The sequence below is a fragment of the Mustela lutreola genome, chromosome 14 (genome assembly GCF_030435805.1).
Source record: "Mustela lutreola isolate mMusLut2 chromosome 14, mMusLut2.pri, whole genome shotgun sequence".
NCBI classification, from domain to species: domain Eukaryota; kingdom Metazoa; phylum Chordata; class Mammalia; order Carnivora; family Mustelidae; genus Mustela; species Mustela lutreola.
This window is the reverse complement of record NC_081303.1, coordinates 60313028-60331812: the sequence shown is the minus strand read 5'-3', so window position 1 is coordinate 60331812 and position 18785 is coordinate 60313028. Positions and strand designations below refer to the sequence as shown.

Here is an 18785-nt window from a genome sequence, read left to right as displayed (position 1 = left end):
TGTACATGAGGAAATGTAATATATCCTCAATTGTTTTCCTTTGTCACTATGCATATTAGTCTGTCATCAGTGACATCCAGTGAAAGCAAAGGTAGGTCATGGTCAAAAGCAAACGCAAAGAATGGAAGATGTAACAACATCCTTCTTTTTGTATTTGTCATTCAGTGAGTAAAACTTCGTGTAATTTAACTGCATGCCTCTGTGCCTCTGTCTGGCAAGTAGCAATCTTTAGCACTGCTGAGCAGTAACAAAAGTTACACCTGGATTCATTATAACTGTTTCATAATTCCTCTGGAACTCCTCATCAACAAAAATATGTATATAGTATTTGAGCAAATTAAAAAGTAAAGTCTAAAACAGTTTTCTCAATTTAGATCCGTAAGTTAAGTTCAAAACACTTCCTAAGGAAAAAAATCCTTCTTTCACATCAGTCTTGCTTCATATGAAAGTCATCCCCCCAAAGACCCAAAGTTATTTCCATAGGATTTGCTAACTGGAATAAAAACACAGAATGCTCTCAAAACGAAAAGTTGGCACTGAATCCCTACTGCAATGAAAACATAAAGCAGAGATTACCATTACAAAAGCCTTTTTTACACACAAGGCAAACCTACCACAAACTTAGATTAAAAAAATAAATCTGGATTCTGTTTTTTCTTTTTTAAGATTTTATTTACGTATTTATTTGACAGACAAAGATTACAATTAGGCAGAAAGGCAGGCAGAGAGAGAGGGGAAAGCAGGCCCCACGCTGAGCAGGGAGCCCGATGTGGGGCTCGATCCCAGGACCCTGGGATCATGACCTGAGCCGAAGGCAGAGGCTTTACCCCACTGAGCCACCCCAGGGGCCCCTAAATCTGGATTCTTAAAATGCATTTATAAACTTGAGAAGACCTATTAAATATTTTTATCCTATTATGGCTCTTTTTTCTTATCTAAACTCAACAGTGACAAAATGTTTATATATTATTTTATTTTTCAGCACTTAAGTGGGATCATAGTCTAAGCTAGAATATCACAACCATTTATGTGCTTCTACACCATTCTGTCATCATAACATTGTCTGCAGTGATTCTGAACTAAGAATCCTACCCCTTCCCCAATTTAAAAACAAAAATCACTGGTCTATACTCTTCCTCATTCTCTTTTAGTTTCTGAGAATGCAAGAATTAATAAAACCCAACTGTGTCTATGTGAGCCTTTATAGATATAGATATATATTATAGATATAGATATATATTTTAACATTATAGATATTAAACTGTATCACTTATCCCCACAACTGTCTTGCTTCACTACCTCATTCCCAACTATTTGGTAGTCATGACCACTGCAGAGTCTCACTACCCCCAAGTATAGAGTACAAAAGACTGAAATCATTATTCACAGAAAATCACAGGGCTCACATTAATAATTCTGCCTCGTCATTTAGTACAACAGTTATGTGATTCAGAGGTTGTATATAATAAGCAAAAAAAAGTAACTTCTGGTGCGCCTGGGTGGTTCAGTGGGTTAAAGCCTCTGCCTTTGGCTCAGGTCATGATATCCTGGGATCGAGCCCCGCATCGGGCTCTCTGCTCAGCAGCGAGCCTGCTTCCCCCTCTCTTCCTGACTTTCTGCCCACTTGTGATCTCTGTCTGTCAAATAAATAAATAAAATCTTAAAAAAAAAAAAGGAAATTCAAGATAGCTTAGTTGTATCGGTTGATAGCCAGTGGGAAACAGACAAAGGCTCTCTGTAAATCTTACCATTAGCTATAAAAATTAAGAGATACAGAAGTAGGCAAGATATGCAGGAAAAAAAAATGACAAGCAACTCTTAAGTCTGTAACTATAAAATCACAGTTATTAAAACCACCCTCTCTCCACAAGCAAACAATTACTAATTATACAGTACCTGTAACATACAGCAAAATGGGCATATGCAGCTACGATCCAGTTGTGATGGCCAGCAACTATCAGCACCTTTCGTGGATCCACAGGAAATCCTGTTGGTTTTCGAAAAAGAAATACTTTATGTTCTCAAGCAGGGGATGCTAAAATATGGCCCATGGGCTGATTCTAGGCTTCTGCCTGTTTGGATAAAGTTTTGCTGAAAGAGACATGCACATCTGTTGTTGTCCCTGGCTGTTTCCACGCTGCAATGGCCGAGTTGAACAGTTCGGACAGAGCCGAAATGTTTACAGTCTGTTTCTTTACATAACAAGTTTGCCAATTCCTAGAGGTTGAGAGCAAACAGATCACCACACACTTCTGAAATAAAAATTATGTTCTACAAGACTTTTCAAGATATGAATGTTAAAAAGAAAGATGAGGCAAAAATTACATTTTTAAAAAATAATTACTCAATGTCACTCAGAACAAAAAACATATGCATTTTTGTCTATTTCTGCGGCCTTTGCTTACCTAGCCGCACAGTCTCTTCTCCTGTTCCAGAGAGAGCAGGCTGGGCGCCGTTCCCCCGAGCTTCACCTTCCGTGGAATTCAGGCCATTCCTAGAACCAGCAGAGGACCTAGTTGTGCTGTTTATTTTACGACTGGGGATACCTATAAAAAGACACAGTAAGATAAATTTATTTCTAAGTTCCACCTACTAAAAATTTAAAATTTTATACGGTAACAAAGAAATATACAAATGTGAATTTCAAAGAAATATACAAATGTGAATTTCATCGTAGCCAAAACGTATCTTCCATTATAGCAATTTATTGCAAATAATTACCATTAAAAACAACAAAATGAAAATGAATTAAGTTCTTTCAACAGATTTTCTGATATTTGACGTCACATGTGATAAATAAAATGAAGATTTATCATATTGCATTTCATTTCTACTACCTAGCTCTACGTTACCGAACTCAATCATTAATTCATTCAGTCTATCTCCAGTGTTTGCATTTACCGTCTGGCAGCTTTGTGTGAGGTACAACTTAATCACGGCAACTTCTTTACAGCTTATTGTCAAATGTCTTTTATTTGCCAGGGCAGTCTTTTTTGGAAGGAAATCTTGCTCGGAAGCCCACCTTAACACAGGTAAAGGCAAACTCTATTAACGGACCAAGGTTGGGGCGGGGCTAACACACGATTCACTGCCTCTCCCATACACTGACCTATTTCTGCAGAGCTCCTGGGGTTCTACCAAAAGGACAACTGACTGACAACCAGTGCTCTGATATCGGGGTTGGCAAACAATGGGCCACGGCTGTTTATGTCAATAAAGCTGTACTGGTTGCAGCCATTTATTTCCATAGAGTGTATGGCAGAACTGAGCTTGTAGTTCACAAGCCTGTCTGGCCTTTTACAGAAAAGAAAAAGTCTGGCACATCCCCGTTCTAACATACAGTATGACGTCTGTTAAATTTGAAGCTTGCAACATTTCCAGTATATTTTTACGTGAGAAACTCAATAATCAAAACAGAGATTTTCTAATATACATGTTTGTACTGGCTTACAGATAAAAACCATTTTTTAAAAGACTAAATCAATGAGAAGTACCTGGCGGAGGCAAGTAACCGTGGAAAAGGACACTGCCGCAAGACGAGCGCTCCAACTCCTCACATAAGAGAAGCCTTCTTACTGAAAACATTTCAAAGCAAACTTGTCAAGAGTACATGCAAACAGAAAAACAGCACTCCATTTTTATCTTCTCTAGTTCAAAAGGATAAGGAAAGAAAAGGGAAATGTTTAAGTTAAATCAACGGACATCTATTTACTATGGAAAACCACAAAAAGTAAGCACACTGAACTAGTCCGTCAAAAAACAGGACCTAGTATAAAATATATTTCATTAGGCAAGTTTGCTACATGAAAGGTCAAATCATAAATATAAAATATCAGGACAACACATACCTAATGGAGTGATTCCATAAAATTCTGCTTCATGCCTGAGAACATTAATACTCACTCCCCTACAAAGAAAAACCAGATAAATGATATATATCCCCCAGTAGCAGCAACTTGGATTATCATCTGAAGCAGAAGATGAAGTACTAGGTTCTTAATGTGAAAAAAGTATAAGGCTTTAAAACTTACTTTATTCCTAGTATCTTCAGTCATTTTAAAATGTCTAAATAAAAAACTGCATGCCAAGAAAAACATTTCCTTACATAAAAACCATTCCTATGCAGATGAATTGGATGACTTAGAGATTAGGGCTTCAAAGGTCTAGTGTAAGTTAATTATCAGTAAGTACCTAATAAGGCAAATGAGTAGAAATCATTCTTGTATGGCATTAATCGCTTTTCTATTTTCATAGTAATTATTTCTACACATATTTTAAGTGCCCCAATTATGCTGCAAAGCTCCCTACAAGCGTGACCTCCTTGTATTTTTGTATACCTCACATAGTGCTTATATATAATAAATGTAATAAATATTTATTGAACAAAGAACTTCAGATAAGTGGTTCTCCTCTCATTAGAACAAAAATAAAAGCAAACTATAAAGTAAGAGGAGGGGGTAAAAAAGACTAGCCTTAGAAAGAGTTAGGCTAACCAGAAGATGTTATAGTACAGTCAAATAATATGAAAACAAAGAGTAAAAGCAACAGAAAATTAAGAGTTTACGATACTTAAGGAAAAAAAAGAGTTTACAATACTAATGATTCATTTTAGGTTTCAGTTATAATTTGTCCTTACTTAAAAAATATTAACTGGAGAGAAATGAGTCAGCATCACTACAGACTCCATGGAAATTAAAAGGACAATAAAAGAGTACCATGAACAATTCTATTCCCACAAGCTGATAACCTAGATGAAATGGACCTGGACCAATTCCTTTAAAGACACAATTTGCCAAAACTCACCCAAGAAGAGACAATCTGAGTAGATCTATATCTACTAAAAGAACTGAATCAATAATAATAATCTTCCAAAACAAAAAGTAACATACCCAGAAGGACTCACTTGTGAATTTTACCAAACATTTAAGGAAGGAATCATACCAATTCTCGAAAATCTCCTTCAGAGGAAAGAAACAAGGGAATACTTCTTAACTCATTTTATGAGGCCAGCATTGAGCTAATACCAAAGCCAAAGACGTTATAAGAAAACTACAGACTAGTATCTCTCATGAACACTGATGTAAAAATTCTCAACAATGCCATACGGCAAGAAAGTGGAATAAAGGCACACAGAGTGGAAAAGAAGACATACAATGGTTATTCACAGATGGCATGATTATCTGTGTAGAAAAATCCAAAAACGTAGATAAAAATCTCCTGGAACTAATAAATGATTATAGTAAGGTTGCAGAATACAAGGCTAGTATAAAGAAGTCAATTGCTATGTACCAATAATGAACAATGGAATTTAAAACTAAGAACACAAGACTACTTATGTTGGCAGCAATAAATAAATAAATAAATAAATAAATAGTTATAAATCTAACAAAAACTATGTAAGATCTATATGAAGCAAACTACAAAACTCTAGAGAACAAATTCAAAGAACTAAACAAACAGAAAGGTATTCCATGTTCATGGATTGAAGATTCAGTATTTTGAAGATGTCAGTTCCTCTGAACTTCATCTAAAATTCAATTAAATCCTAATCAAAATTCTATCAAGTTATTTTATGGATAATGACAAATTGATTCTAAAGTTTATATGAAGAGTCAAGTCCCCCCAATAGGAGAATAAAACTGGAGGACTGCCAGTACCCACTCAAGATTTACCGTAAAGCTAATAGTAATCAAAGCAGTGTGGTATTGGTGAAAGAAAAGGTAATCTGAAAAGTCAACATACTGTATTTTTCCCAATATATTACTTTCTAGAAAAGGAGCTAATAAAAAGATCAATGACTGCACAGAGTGGGGATCAACAGGCAGAGCACAAAAGATTTTTAGGGTAGTGAAAACACTTTGCATATTAAAATGATGGACATGGGTCATTATACACTTGTCTAAACCCACAGGATGCACAACACCCGGAGTTAACTATAACATAAACTACGAGTTTTCTGTGATTATGGTGTTGATAGTGAGAGAGACTACGTATGTGTGGGACTAGAGCAGGAAATACGTGGGAGATCTCTTTTCTTACTCTCAATTTTGTTGTAAACCTGAAACTGCTCTGAAAAAGTCTTACAAGAAAAAAAAAAATCCCTGTGTTTAATAAACATATGCAACTGCAGTGTTAAATTGCTTTTATTGGTCACTGGTTGTGACTGGTTTAACACAGAAACAGTTAAACCTTTCTTACTCTAGTTCAATACCCTCTGTATTAACAGTAGAGTAGACTGGCTAATTACAAGGTGGCTCAGGACACAGCAGTTCCTGAGAACTCCAGTCTCCTGAGGAGGACAAAGAAACAAACATGTAATTGTAAGTGTGATAAGGGCATCACAACAATTTTATGGAGGGTAGAGAATTAGAACACAGTATTTTTAAAATTCCTTCCTATCTTCTTTCAAAAGGTAACAACACTCAGAAAATTTTAATTTGCTAGGCCTCTTTAAGTGAAATAGGGCAGCAATTTACAAGTAGAACACTCAGTAACTGCAGATATTAAAATCTACCTGTTCTGCCTTTCCTGAGTTATCTAATGGTGGATTAATCAATAAGGACACTGACTAGAAGTAAATTTAGACTTCTTTAATCAAATGCTAGGGGTCAAAATAATTTTACTCAAGAAGTAAGCAGTTAGTAATTTATATGTCACTTCTATCTAGACCAAGAAAACAAACAAAAAGCTCCAATGAACTTTTTTATTCATTCATTCAGTATCTGTTGAAAAGCTACTATATGCACTATTTTAACACTGGAAAAATCCCAGGAAACAAACTAGACCAAAAAATTGTTCACCTTTAAGGAGCCCATATGCCAGTGAATATAAGTCAAAAATCATACAGTATTATAAAGAAGTAGGTAAAATAAACCACCAGAACTTTTTTAAAAATTTCTTTAGAAGATTTTAAGTCATCTCTATACCCAGTTTGGGGCTCAAACTCACAACCCTGAGACCAAGAGTCACAAGCTCTACCAACTGAGCCAGCCAGTTACCCTTAAACAATTAGAATTTTAAAAACTGTATCTAAAAAAAGTATAAAGAGATGCTCAGTGAAAGCTCACTGGGAATATACAGAATAAAAGAATAATAAGATCCAAATTAGATTGTAAATTCTTGGTAGGAATCCAGACTATGGCAAAGTTACAAAGTTAAAGAAATAGTTTAAGTGGTCATTCATTTATCTACAAAAACCCATGTTAGATCCTGGGCATATACAGGATAATGCTTGCCCTGTTGGAATTTAAAGTGGAACAGAAGAGAGACTACTGGAAAAGGAATACGTGTAAGGAATGCTGCGGTGTTAGCTGGACAGGAGACCAGGAAGACCTGTATTAGGTGGACACAGCACAGATCACTGAAGAGGTCTGGATTAAGCCAAGACCAGAAAGGGGTGAAACTATCAAAGCAAGAGAAATTCAGCAGAGGCAAGAGCACAGAGAGCCTTAAGAAACAATAAAGTCCAAAGTCCCTAGCCATTAATCTAAGAACATATTAAATGCGAGGCTTTTTGTTTTTTGTTTTTGTTTTAAGATTTTTCATTTATTTCACAGAGAGAGACAGAGCGAGAGAGGGAGCACAAGCAGGGGGAGTGGGAGAGGGAGAAGTAGGCTTCCCTGAGCAGGGGGTTCTGATCCCAGGACCCTGGGATCATGACCTGAGCCGAAGACAGACACTTAATGACTGAGCGACCCAGGCACCCCTTAAATGAGAGTTTTAAGCAGGTAGCAACCAGATGAGATCTGTATTTGTAGAAGCTTATGTTAGCTACAGTGTGGAAAACCAATCAAAGCAATTGAAGACTGAAGGCAGGAAACTGGTTAGGAAGCTGCTGGGAACAGTTTAGAGGAAGAATGTGGATAGGATGGTCTCTGTTGAGTTTAATTTGGAGAAAACTTTTAAGCAAAAATAATTGGGGGGTGGGGACCTTCCTCTCCACAAAATATACCAGAAGTACATACCTATTAGTAAGAATTTACTTTAAAAGGATTCATTTCTTACCGTAAGTCTAGTTCTTTTGTCCGAAGAAAGTTTAAAATGGGTGCAAATGCTGCTGGATCTCGATCAATAAATATCTACAAAAGAAGAATTATTTTTTAGGATTGTCTTATTTTCAAATTAAAAATGAACTAACATAAATATGTGTAATACAAACTTAGGGAACAAACACTAAATTATTTAAATACTGTATTTACTTGATTCCACTCTTAAATTTGAGTATTTCTAAAGTTGGAATGCAATTTTAATTCTGTGCATGTAATGTAATACTGTCTCCCCACCCCAAAAACCTACTATTATATTGATAATATTTTAATTTGTAAGAAAAATGGCATGTGTTTATTGGTATCTTTGGTAAAAGTGATACCCAAGGGAGAAATTTTATCTGAAATTTACTAGAATTCAGTAAATATTTCAAGAACATTACACACAAGTAATGCCTTCTTACATTAATTATTGGTGACAGTGACATAATTCGTGATTCATATGTGAATCACTTAAACAACAGTGTCCTTCTATAAGACAGGGATGACCAAGGAAAGTAAATACGGCACACACTGCTGCCAAAACTGGAAAAGAGGGGCACCTGGGTGGCTCAGTCAGTTACTCATCGGCCTTTGGCTCCAATCCCAATCTCAGGGTTCTGGGACTGAGCCCAGTGTGCGACTCCCTGCTCAGTGGGAGTCTGCTTCTCCCTCTCTCCCTGCCCCACTCTCACTCCTGCTCCAGTGCACTCTCTTCTTTCTCTCTCTCAAATAAAATTTAAAAAAAGATAAACTGGAAAAGAATACTATTCTTCTAACACCTTTACATCCTATTATCCCAATTTGCTCAAAAGCTAGGGATGGGGGATGACAACAAAAAACATTTCTTAAAACCACAGAATACAGGGCACCTGGGTGGCTCAGTAGATTAAAGCCTCTGCTTTGGCTCAGGTCATGATCCCAGGGTCCTGGGCAGGGAGCCTGCTTCCCCCCCCCCCACCTCTATCTGCCTGCCTCTCTGCCTACTTGTGATCTCTGTATCAAATAAATAAAATCTTTAAAAAAAAAAAAAAAAAAACACAGAATACATACCAAGAAAATAAAATGCTTTAGAAAATATGAAATATATATTTGATAACTTTCTATGGGAATGTATACCACTGCTATTTCAAATTAATTATAAAAGTATGGATCATAAAACTGAACACCTCTTAAGCTTAGGTTAGTCAGCTAGACAGGGGAATGGTAGCTTACAGTGTAGCTCTTTATACTATGATTATGTTTATACAATGAATGAGGCTGTTCTAACTTCATAAATTCTTGCTTTTGTTTTCATTAGAACCAATGAGAAGCTGGAGAAACACCGCAGATCACAGAGAATCTTATTACTGTTATCTTTTCTATAATCTCGTATGGACAACATGCCTTTGCTGTCTTATTTCATATGCAAATCCCATCACAGGAAATAAATACCTCTGACCAGTTTGTTGCCTCCATTCGGAAAGTTTTTTTTTTTTTTTTTAATGAGTACTAGCCATTTATTTTATATACAATGGGGCACACATTATAACTGCTTTTTAAATGTATAAACCAGTATTTTTGTACTTAAACCTAATAGTTCTTTCCTTCCCTCATTTCTCCAAGTTCTTCAGGTTATTCTCCAACAAACAGAAATCACAGGACTTCACTAATTAACAGTTTTAGCATTCTAACTCAGTATCAAAATATTTTAGTATTTATATTCATTTATTTATTGTTAAAGTTTTAATTACTGATTAAAAGTACTTCCACTGCGCCTGAGTGGCTCAGTGGGTTAAGCCTCTGCCTTCGGCTCAGGTCATGATCTCAGAGGCCTGGGACTGAGCCCCACATCGGGCTCTCTGCTCAGTGGGAACCTGCTTCCTCCCTCCTCTGCCTGTCTCTCTGCCTACTTGTGATCTCTCTCTGTGTGTCAAATAAATAAATGAAATCTTTTAAAAAAGTAAAATAAAAAAATAAAAGTACTTCCTCTCCGGACAATGTGAGCTCATATCCTCACGTCCCTCTAATCACAAATACTTAAGTTGTTATATTCACTATTCCATTTAGAGTGCCCATCTATTAACTATAGGAAAACTATATACAACAAGAAATTAAACTTTTTAAGTACATATATGTCACTTTCATTTAGCGGTTATTACAAGATCAGCTTTTCTGTCTGTTTTCTTAGAGTCACTATATAATAAGGGTCAAGCATTGCAAGCATTGCAAGCATTAGTTGATTCAATTTAGAAACATGTATCAACATATTACACTCACAGCACCAGTTTCATCTCGAAGTGTTGAAATTCTTCCACTCAGCAAACTAGAAGACATGAATAAGCCAGAGTTAGTTCTTAAAATCTGACTATGCATAAAATGTACTAATTATTTATCAAGTATCAAAGACCAATACAAATGAATCATCCTATCTCCAAAGTAAAATAAAAAATTTTTAATTCTAAGAGTTCAGATTTTTTTAGCCAAGAAATAAAAACATTAACCAGGAAAGGGAGGTTTGTTATTATTTCAATGATCAAGTTTTATAAAAATGATATGAAAGAATTACATGAAATACCTGGAAAAAAAAGAATCTGGAATCCACATAAGAGTTTGTCTTGAGGTACTAAATCTGCAATTAAAAATTATCTGTTATTATGAATAAGGACATGATTTGAAATTTCAATATTCAATAACCTGCTTTAATATGCCGGCTAATAATTTACAAGTTGTTACACAGCTATAGCTATATCAATATTATACATTCATTATTTTAAAATTTCTCCACTTTCAATTCAGAGTTAAGATTATTCAAAGAGCTCTCAACAAAATCAAATGATTAGCTCACTGACATATACTGCTTCTTAAAAACCCTATTTTCCAGATGCCCATTTCCTGAAGAATCAAAATTAAGTCCATCACAACAAATCTGAACTTATTAATGTGACACTTAAAATTATCTTTCGGTCCTGTTTCATCTTTCCAACACGAGTGTCTTCTCATCTGTAAGACAATACTTCAATACCCCGGACAATTCGTGCTTCTTACCATTTCGGTATCTTTACCTCCATCCATTTTCTTGACATCACTCAGATGATACCTTCTCCTTATAAAGGTTTCTCCAAATATTCTATCCTATATTATCTTTTTGAGCTTTTGTTGCATTCATTCCTTCAAAAACTGCTCAGTAAGTAGCTCACTGTTCTGAGGTGCTATTTGATCAAGTCCAAGTTGTCTCAGTAGGACCTGTTCTGGGGGGGCTTTATCCCAGCCTACTGGAGCCAACTACCTGTTGCTGTTGCCGTCACGTGTCCTCACACAGAAGAGAGCCTAAGAGACAGCTTTGTTCCTCCACATTCATTATCTAACACTATTATCACCGCTTTAAAGCAGTCCCTGTGCCCATTTACCAGATTAAGAGAGGATTCAAGCAGTTTATTCAAGAAATGTGTATCTTCGCAGAATCTTAAGAAAAACTGAGGAACAGTCAAAGGAAACTGACTAAGCCAAATAAAAGCCAAGTCCAGCAAATGGCAAACTGAAGGATACAAGGATCCACTGCCCAAATTAAAAAAATAATAATAATAATAAATCACTGTATTCTGAGAGGTATCACATTAATTCTAAATAGGTCATTATAATTTATGATCTTTCACATTAATTAATTATTCAGCAAATTGTTTGCCAGATAACTCAAATTCTGTGTTACTTAGAAAATTTACACAGGTCTGCTTAAAGTTGTATTAGCAATTTCAATTAAAATCAGCAGTTTGGGGTAGGTTTAATAATTCGAAATCTCTGGGCAAAGGAACTGGATCCTCACCCCACCAATTTCTTTCTTTTTTCAAACAAGAGGAAGACAAATGGGAAAAACACACACACACACAAAAACAAAAAACAAAAAAAACCCAGAGACCTTTAAAACTAAGATCCAAGTATGACTTCATAAAAATGTCATTTAAAATTACATCTGACAAGCATAATTTTCTGCAATATATTTGAAAGCCTTTTCTAATTTTTTTTTTATTATCTCATACCCACAATGTGCCCAGAAGATGCCATAAAAAAGATGTGGTATACATATACAATGGAATATTACTCAGCCATCAGAAAAATGAAATCTTACCATTTGCAACGACACAGATGGAACCAGAGGGTATCATATGCTAAGCTAAGTAAGTCACTTCTCTCATGAGGCCTCAAATCATACCCATTCATAATAGAATTAATCACAAATTGAGTCATATTAGGTTTCTTTTCACTTCTTTAGGGTTTTTTGGGTAAATAATGTTAATTCTAAATGAAACCTCATCTTCTCTATTTCCTGAATCACCCATTACATGTAAAATAAATCATAAAAATCATTGCTCATTTTTGTAATTCCGTTGAGTATTTCCAGTTTCACATCCTGGGATGGGGGGGTGGGCGCGAGCACACAGAAGACACAACAGTAGCAACACCACACATCTTACCTGTAACACATGCTTCTCTGCTCACAGTACACTCTCCTTTTGAGTTTTATTCTATCACCTCAGAGCCTTTCCTTCTATGCCACAGGTGGTTCTCCCAGTGGCAATTCCTCAACTTTAATGACAATGAAATCAGGATTTTTTTTTTCCTTTATAATGATTTAAGTGATTGTGTTAATATGTTCTGTACAACATATACAGATGCCTTCTGAATCCCTTCTAGCCCTAAAACACTCCCAAGAGTCTATGATTCAAAGTAACTCAAGAAAATATTCTCAGAATGCCTGGAGTTTGATGTTCTATTTTTCTATAGGTCATGTCATTATTTATTTCAAAAACTATGTCATGTTAGCCAATTTAAAGTTCGTGGAATTTTTACTTAATTTTTCATTCCTATCTAACAACTTTCATCTTTTCTAAATTGTTCAATCTTAATAATACATTTACCTTATTTTGTATTCTTTGCTAAGAGAAAGAAAACCTTAAATCCTATTATGATCTAGTTCTATACACAGTGAAACAAAATAAAATGTTCCAGCTCCAAGATGGCTGCCTTTTAGGATTTAAAAACGTAAACTGAACTCTACATTCATTAACAAGAATGCACTCTTTCCACCACCCACTTTCAACATACAGTAGATAACAACACCTTTAATTTTTATCATACTAGTCTATGTCCTTTAGAATGCCTGAAAAAAGATGTCCACAATCTCTAGCAATTAGGAACCAGAGCAGGAATTTTAAATGACTCTAGTGCTAACATACACTCTAGGCCAACTCTTGTGGAATAGTCGGTCAATTTTTTGCATCCGGAAGTTACCAAACCTGCAAAATTTTCATGTGTATTTTAGGGGAAAAATCCATTTCTTACATGAGGAGACATAAATATTCTCCAAAAGACCGGTATCTATACAATGCAATAATGTAGTATCTTATCTTACACTGTTAAACAGTTTTGTTTCCGGATGTGAGGGAAAGAACAGGGAAAGAATGAAGAATTACTGTTTCTTGGGCTCAACTCTGTAGCACACTTAGAAAATGATTAAATGTTTAGGATTAAAACATGATACATTTTATTCCTACGGCCCACACCGCTGCTGATTTGCATTGTAAGAAATAGTAGTTAAGTTTTACATGTTGAAACCCTTTCACATTCTCGAGCCATTTCATCGCTCATCTCCTACCAAGCTTTAAACTCAACCACCCCTTCCTTCCAACAGAGCTGGCAAAGTCCCATGCCTGAGAAGAGTGACTCATAAGCCATAGCAAATCCACCAAAAATGATCCTCCCCCCCGCACAAGCATAATAAAAGGCACAGACACGGAGTGGAAAGCAGAGAGAGGATAAAGAGGCTTCAGTCTGTCTACTCCGTGCCACACTGTGCCCATACCCGAGGCTTTCCAGAACTGGTAAAACTGCAGTTGCTGGACCCACTGGCCTGCGAGTTGAACAGATCGTCCAAAGCCAGGCACCCAGAAACTGAAAATAAACAGCGCACTGCCAATCTACTGCACCCCATCCACCGAAGTCCTGAGATTACAAACCCTCCTTAATTAGGAGGGGGAAAGAGCACTGGCCGCCTCATCCGAGCCAACCGACCCCCCCCCGGTTGCCCGGAGAGAAGGCAGGTTCCTCTGCAAGAGCCAAACCACGAGGCCAGGCGTCTACAAAATAAATTCTTCAAATACACTGTAAGCTGAGGTTAGGAAGGCCTTTTAAAGCTCCTCTTTGGCCGGCAGCTCAGAAAGGGGGAGGGACGAGGCTGGCCTTCTAGGAAGGCGGGCTCGGGCACCTGGGCCCGGCTCGCGCTCGTCCCAGAGGCCCTGCGGCCGCTCCTCCCGGAGCCCAGACTGGAGCCCGAGCCCCGCCGACATTCCTCCCGCCCGGAGGGCCCCCCGCGTGCCCCGCCTGGCTCGGCTCCCACCTTCGCGCCGGTCCCCGCGACACCCGGCCCCCGTCGCCCCCCGGCGGGCCGCCCGCCGCATCCCCGGCCCGGAGCCCCTTCTCCGCCGACTCACCTGGTCCCCCCCACGTTCAGCTGCACGATCTCGCCGCTGCCGGCCGCCGCCGCGGCGAAGCCGCCGCAGTGCCCTCCCGCCATCTCCGGCGGCTCCGGGCGCGCACGCCGCCCGCCCTCCCCGCCCGGGGCCGTCGAGCCCGCGGCGGGAGCCCGAGGCGGCGGCGGAGGCGGCGGCGGCGGCGGAGGCTGTGGCTGGGCCAGCGGGGCGGCCGGAGGGCGGGAGGTGCGCGGAGCCTCCCCCACCTTCCCCGCGGCCGGCCCGAGCTCCCTCGCCGCCGCTTCTGCCCCTCCGCTCCCGCAGCGCGGGAGGGCGGCCCGGCCTCCGCCCCTCGCGGCCTCCAGGCCGCAGGGCCGGCCCGGACCTCTCCTAGCGCTCAGCCGCCGCCGCCGCCGCCGCCACCGCCACGGCGGCCGCCGCAGCCCGCCGGGCAGAAGGGGTCGCCGCTGGGGACAAAATACCGCAGCGCTCGCCCCTTCGCCCGCCGCGGCCGCGAAGGAGGTGGAGGAGGAGGAAGGAAGGGCCGGGGAGGAGCTTCCCAGCCCCGCGGGGCCGGCGCGAGGGGAGGCGAGGGAATGCGCTCCTGGCCCGCCGCCCGCTCGGGCGGGATTCCGAGTCTCTCCTCCTCCGCGCGCGCGCCCGGCTGTGCCCTGTGACTCGTAGGGTTTTCTGACACCGGGAGTCGGATTCCCGGGTTTTGGGGGGCAAGTCCGGGCAGCCTGCCCTTCAGCAACTTTATGTATCGTCTCCTTTCTCCGCACGGATTTGGGAGGTGAAGGAAGTTTCCCCGACGGCCCGTGGTTGATGCCTGACGTCGAAGGTGTCCGCGCTGCGAGAATCTGGGGATTTTACAACTTGTTGCCAGCGTTCACCGCAGCGAGCTCGTTCCTGTATTCCCCTCCTCGGTCGCCAGCTGGTCCCCCGAGCAGTTTTGTTTTTTTGTTTTGATGAGCAGGGAAGGAAACAAAAAAACACCAACAAACAACCCCTAGACAGCAGGGCAGTGTGTTTCTGGACTAGGGCAAGTCACATCCAAATGCACACTTTAAAAAAAGGGTTTGCTTTAACTAATATATATATATATATATATATATATATATATATATATATTGGAAGCCCAAAACATATTTTTTAAATATACGTATATTTTTAAAATCTTAACACAAAGGGGTACTCGGCTGGCTCAGTCTGAAGAACATGGCAGATCTTGATCTGGGAGCTTTGAATTCAAGCCCCACCTTGGGAATAGAGAATACTTAAAAATAGAATCTTTTAAAAAATAAATTTAAAAAATATATATTTTATTTATTTATTTGACAGACAGAGATCACAAGTAGGCAGAGAAGCTGGCAGAGAGAGAGGAGGAAGCAGGCCCCCCATGGAGCAGGGATCCCTATGCGGGGCTCAATCCCAGGACCCTGGGATCATGACCTGAGCCAAAGGCAGAGGCTTAACCCGCTGAGCCACCCAGGCACCTCCCAGAATAAAATCTTAACACTATAACACTTCATATTAGCTAACAAAAGCGAACAAAGTGCAGTATGTTTCAGAATTTATTAATCTGTAGTCCTAAATTCTTTTAAAAGGAAATAGTCCCAATATGGAGGCACTTTTGCTAAGCCCCATCAAGATTAAATGCCTAACCTGTGGGGGCCTTGTTGGGTTAGTGGGAAGAATATGGGAGTTGGTTCTTGCCATCCCGTTCTCGCAACCTGAGTTGGAGCCCCAACTTAGGTGTGGAGATTACTTAAAAATAAAATCTTAAAAAAAAAAAAGAAAAAAAAAAAAAACAACAACAACCCTTAATGCCTAACCTAATTGCAGTTTCAGCCTGTCCTAGGAGTGGAAATTTAAACCAATTAGTCTGGAATTTCCAGATCAGCTTCAGTGAGGTAACCTGCTAGATAAGGCCTCTATCCTCCCCTGAGGGAAGGTAACCTTGCCTGAAATAATTTCGTCTTTCAACCTCCCAGTCCTACCTTCCTTTTGCCTCTCAAGATGTTTCTCATTTTGTACCACTCTAAGGAGCTGCCCAATTCATGAATCACTGAATAAAGCCAATTAGATCTGCAATTTTACTCAGTTGGATTTTGTTTAACAGTTCTTAGCATGAATTGTGGGGTTTTTTTTTAATAGTTTTAACATTAAGAACTCAAACAGAAGACCTACTTGATGTTATGATTTTATTTTTATTGTCGTAATTTTTTTTTGAAGATTTTATTTATTTATTTGACAGGTCACAAGTAGGCAGAGTGGCAGGCAGAGAGAGAGGAAGGGAAGAAGGCTCCCTGCTAAGCAGAAAGCCCGATGAGGGGCTCGATCCCAGGACTCTGGGATCATGACCTGAGCCGAAGGCAGAGGCTTTAACCCACTGAGCCACCCAGATGCCCCTGTCATAATTTTTTAAGAACACTGCTGAAAAATATACCAATGATATGACTTTATCCAAATTTGATTAAAAATTTTTTGAGGGGTCTTTTTGAGGGATGGAGAAGGCCCACGTAACAAATTATTTTATTGGTACCGGTTAGAAAATTCCTGAATGACTGGTTAAAACTTACATTTCTGGGGGAGGTTGACACTGCAGTCAGGTTAGGTGCCACCTGGCACTTAGATTTGGCCTAAGTGGTATCATTTTGGGCCTATGGTCTTGTTTTTAACAGGATTTATTAAGGATTTATCACATGCTAGATGGTTTAGATATTTCTTGTCATTTTTTTTCTTCACGTCTATTATTACCACTATTTTACAAATTTTAAAAAAACCTGAGACTTAAAATGATCAGGAAACTTGCTTAAAATTACATAGCCGGCAAGTGGCATAGCAGGAATTTGTAGGCAGGCAGTTTAATTTCAGGACCTCTTTGCAGTGTATACCTTAAACCTTCACTTTATACTGAGAAGATGAGTAACGGTTCCAATTAAAAGAGCAGGAAATTAAGATTTGCTCATATTTTAAACAGTGTTAGCTGTCCTTGCTCTAACCCGTAATGTCTGCTCCTACCAGAATCTGAAACTCTGCATTCAAAGTTGCAAGATAGAAGTTAGGTGCCCAAAAAAGGCCGCTTAATTCTAGGCCCATACCTTGGAAGAATATAAAAAAGATCACTTACTAACAGATTTTTGCCTTTAAGGAATTCAAGAGGCAATGTGGAGTTAAACTAAGGCTTGTGCTAGTATGATTTATAATAAGAAATAGATTCTTGGCCTTCATCCTCTGTTCTGGGACAGAACTCCTAAAACCATTATAAATTCCTAAATGATGAGAACAATAAGCATTTCTTAAGTTATGATAATGAGTGACTTCTGGAAAGCACTTAGATAACCTAAGGTTAGGGGCTGGTTCGTCAAAGACCCAACCCTATGATTAGTGTGTTCAAACTTTTAGTCGCACCACCCACAACTCCCACCTCCAGGAAGAATCAATTACCAATGGTCAATGATTTAATCAATGAAGCCTTTGTAAAACCCTGAAGAGACAGGGCTGAGACAGCTTCCAGGTTGGTGAACATGTGAAGATTCAGGGGTTTTGGCACTCTGAGAGAGCATGGAATCTATGTAGCCTTTTCCCATATCTTGCTCTTTAAATCTCTTCCACCTGAATATTCCACCTGATATTCCTGAGGTATATCCTTTTGTAATACATCCATGATCTAGGAGTAAATGGGTTTCCTGAGTTGTGTGAGCTGCTCTAACAAATGAATCAAAGCCAAGGAGAGGTTTGCAAGAACCTGTGATTTGTGACCACCAGTCAGAAGCACAGAGAGCAACCTTACTTTGCAACTAGTGTCTCAAGTCCAAAGAGTAAGTCGGGGGACCCTCTGACCTATAGCCGGTCAGTCAGAAGCACAGTTAAAAACCTATGCTTGTGATTGGCATCTGAAGTAGAGGACACTCTTGTAGGACTGAACTCTTATTAATCTATGGAGTCCGAGCAGATAGTGTCAGAATTGAATTGTAGAACTGCACCCCATCCCCTACTGGTGTCCAGAGAATTGCCTGATGGTGGCAGGTGAACCCCGCCTTTCCCCACAGTGGGATTGTGTGCAGAATCCCTTAGTAGGTATTCAAGAATTCAGTGTATTCAAGTGAGATATTGAGTAGGCAGCTTTAGGAGGATAGTTGGAAGACTATCCAGGCAGGCAGGGGCAAGGGACCTGTCCTGAGAGAACACTACCCTTAAAAGGAAAAACATCCCATCCTGTTATTCGACACCACGTGGAAGGAGCCTGCCACCCTTTCCCACATGAACATGAATCTGATTGGTAGATGAGCACATGGCCAAAACCTGACTG

At 39.5% G+C, this 18785-nt stretch overlaps 1 protein-coding gene across 3 annotated transcripts in view; it reads right to left on the bottom strand.

The window, feature by feature from the left end:
• Nucleotides 1-14972, bottom strand: part of KCTD3 (potassium channel tetramerization domain containing 3) — a 56993-nt gene extending 42021 nt beyond the window's left edge. Inside the window, exons 1-8 of one of the 3 annotated variants that reach the window (XM_059145265.1) lie at nt 14492-14972; nt 10582-10635; nt 10284-10329; nt 8005-8078; nt 3849-3907; nt 3495-3575; nt 2406-2546; nt 1897-1987 (exon numbers count right to left, since the gene is read on the bottom strand). In XM_059145265.1, the coding sequence (XP_059001248.1) occupies nt 1897-1987; nt 2406-2546; nt 3495-3575; nt 3849-3907; nt 8005-8078; nt 10284-10329; nt 10582-10635; nt 14492-14574 (629 nt within the window). In that variant the 5' untranslated portion in view covers nt 14575-14972. The remainder of the gene's footprint in view (nt 1-1896; nt 1988-2405; nt 2547-3494; nt 3576-3848; nt 3908-8004; nt 8079-10283; nt 10330-10581; nt 10636-14491) is intronic. The other 2 variants (XM_059145264.1, XM_059145263.1) reach the window with 2 other exon arrangements.
• Nucleotides 14973-18785: the final 3813 nt, after the last annotated feature.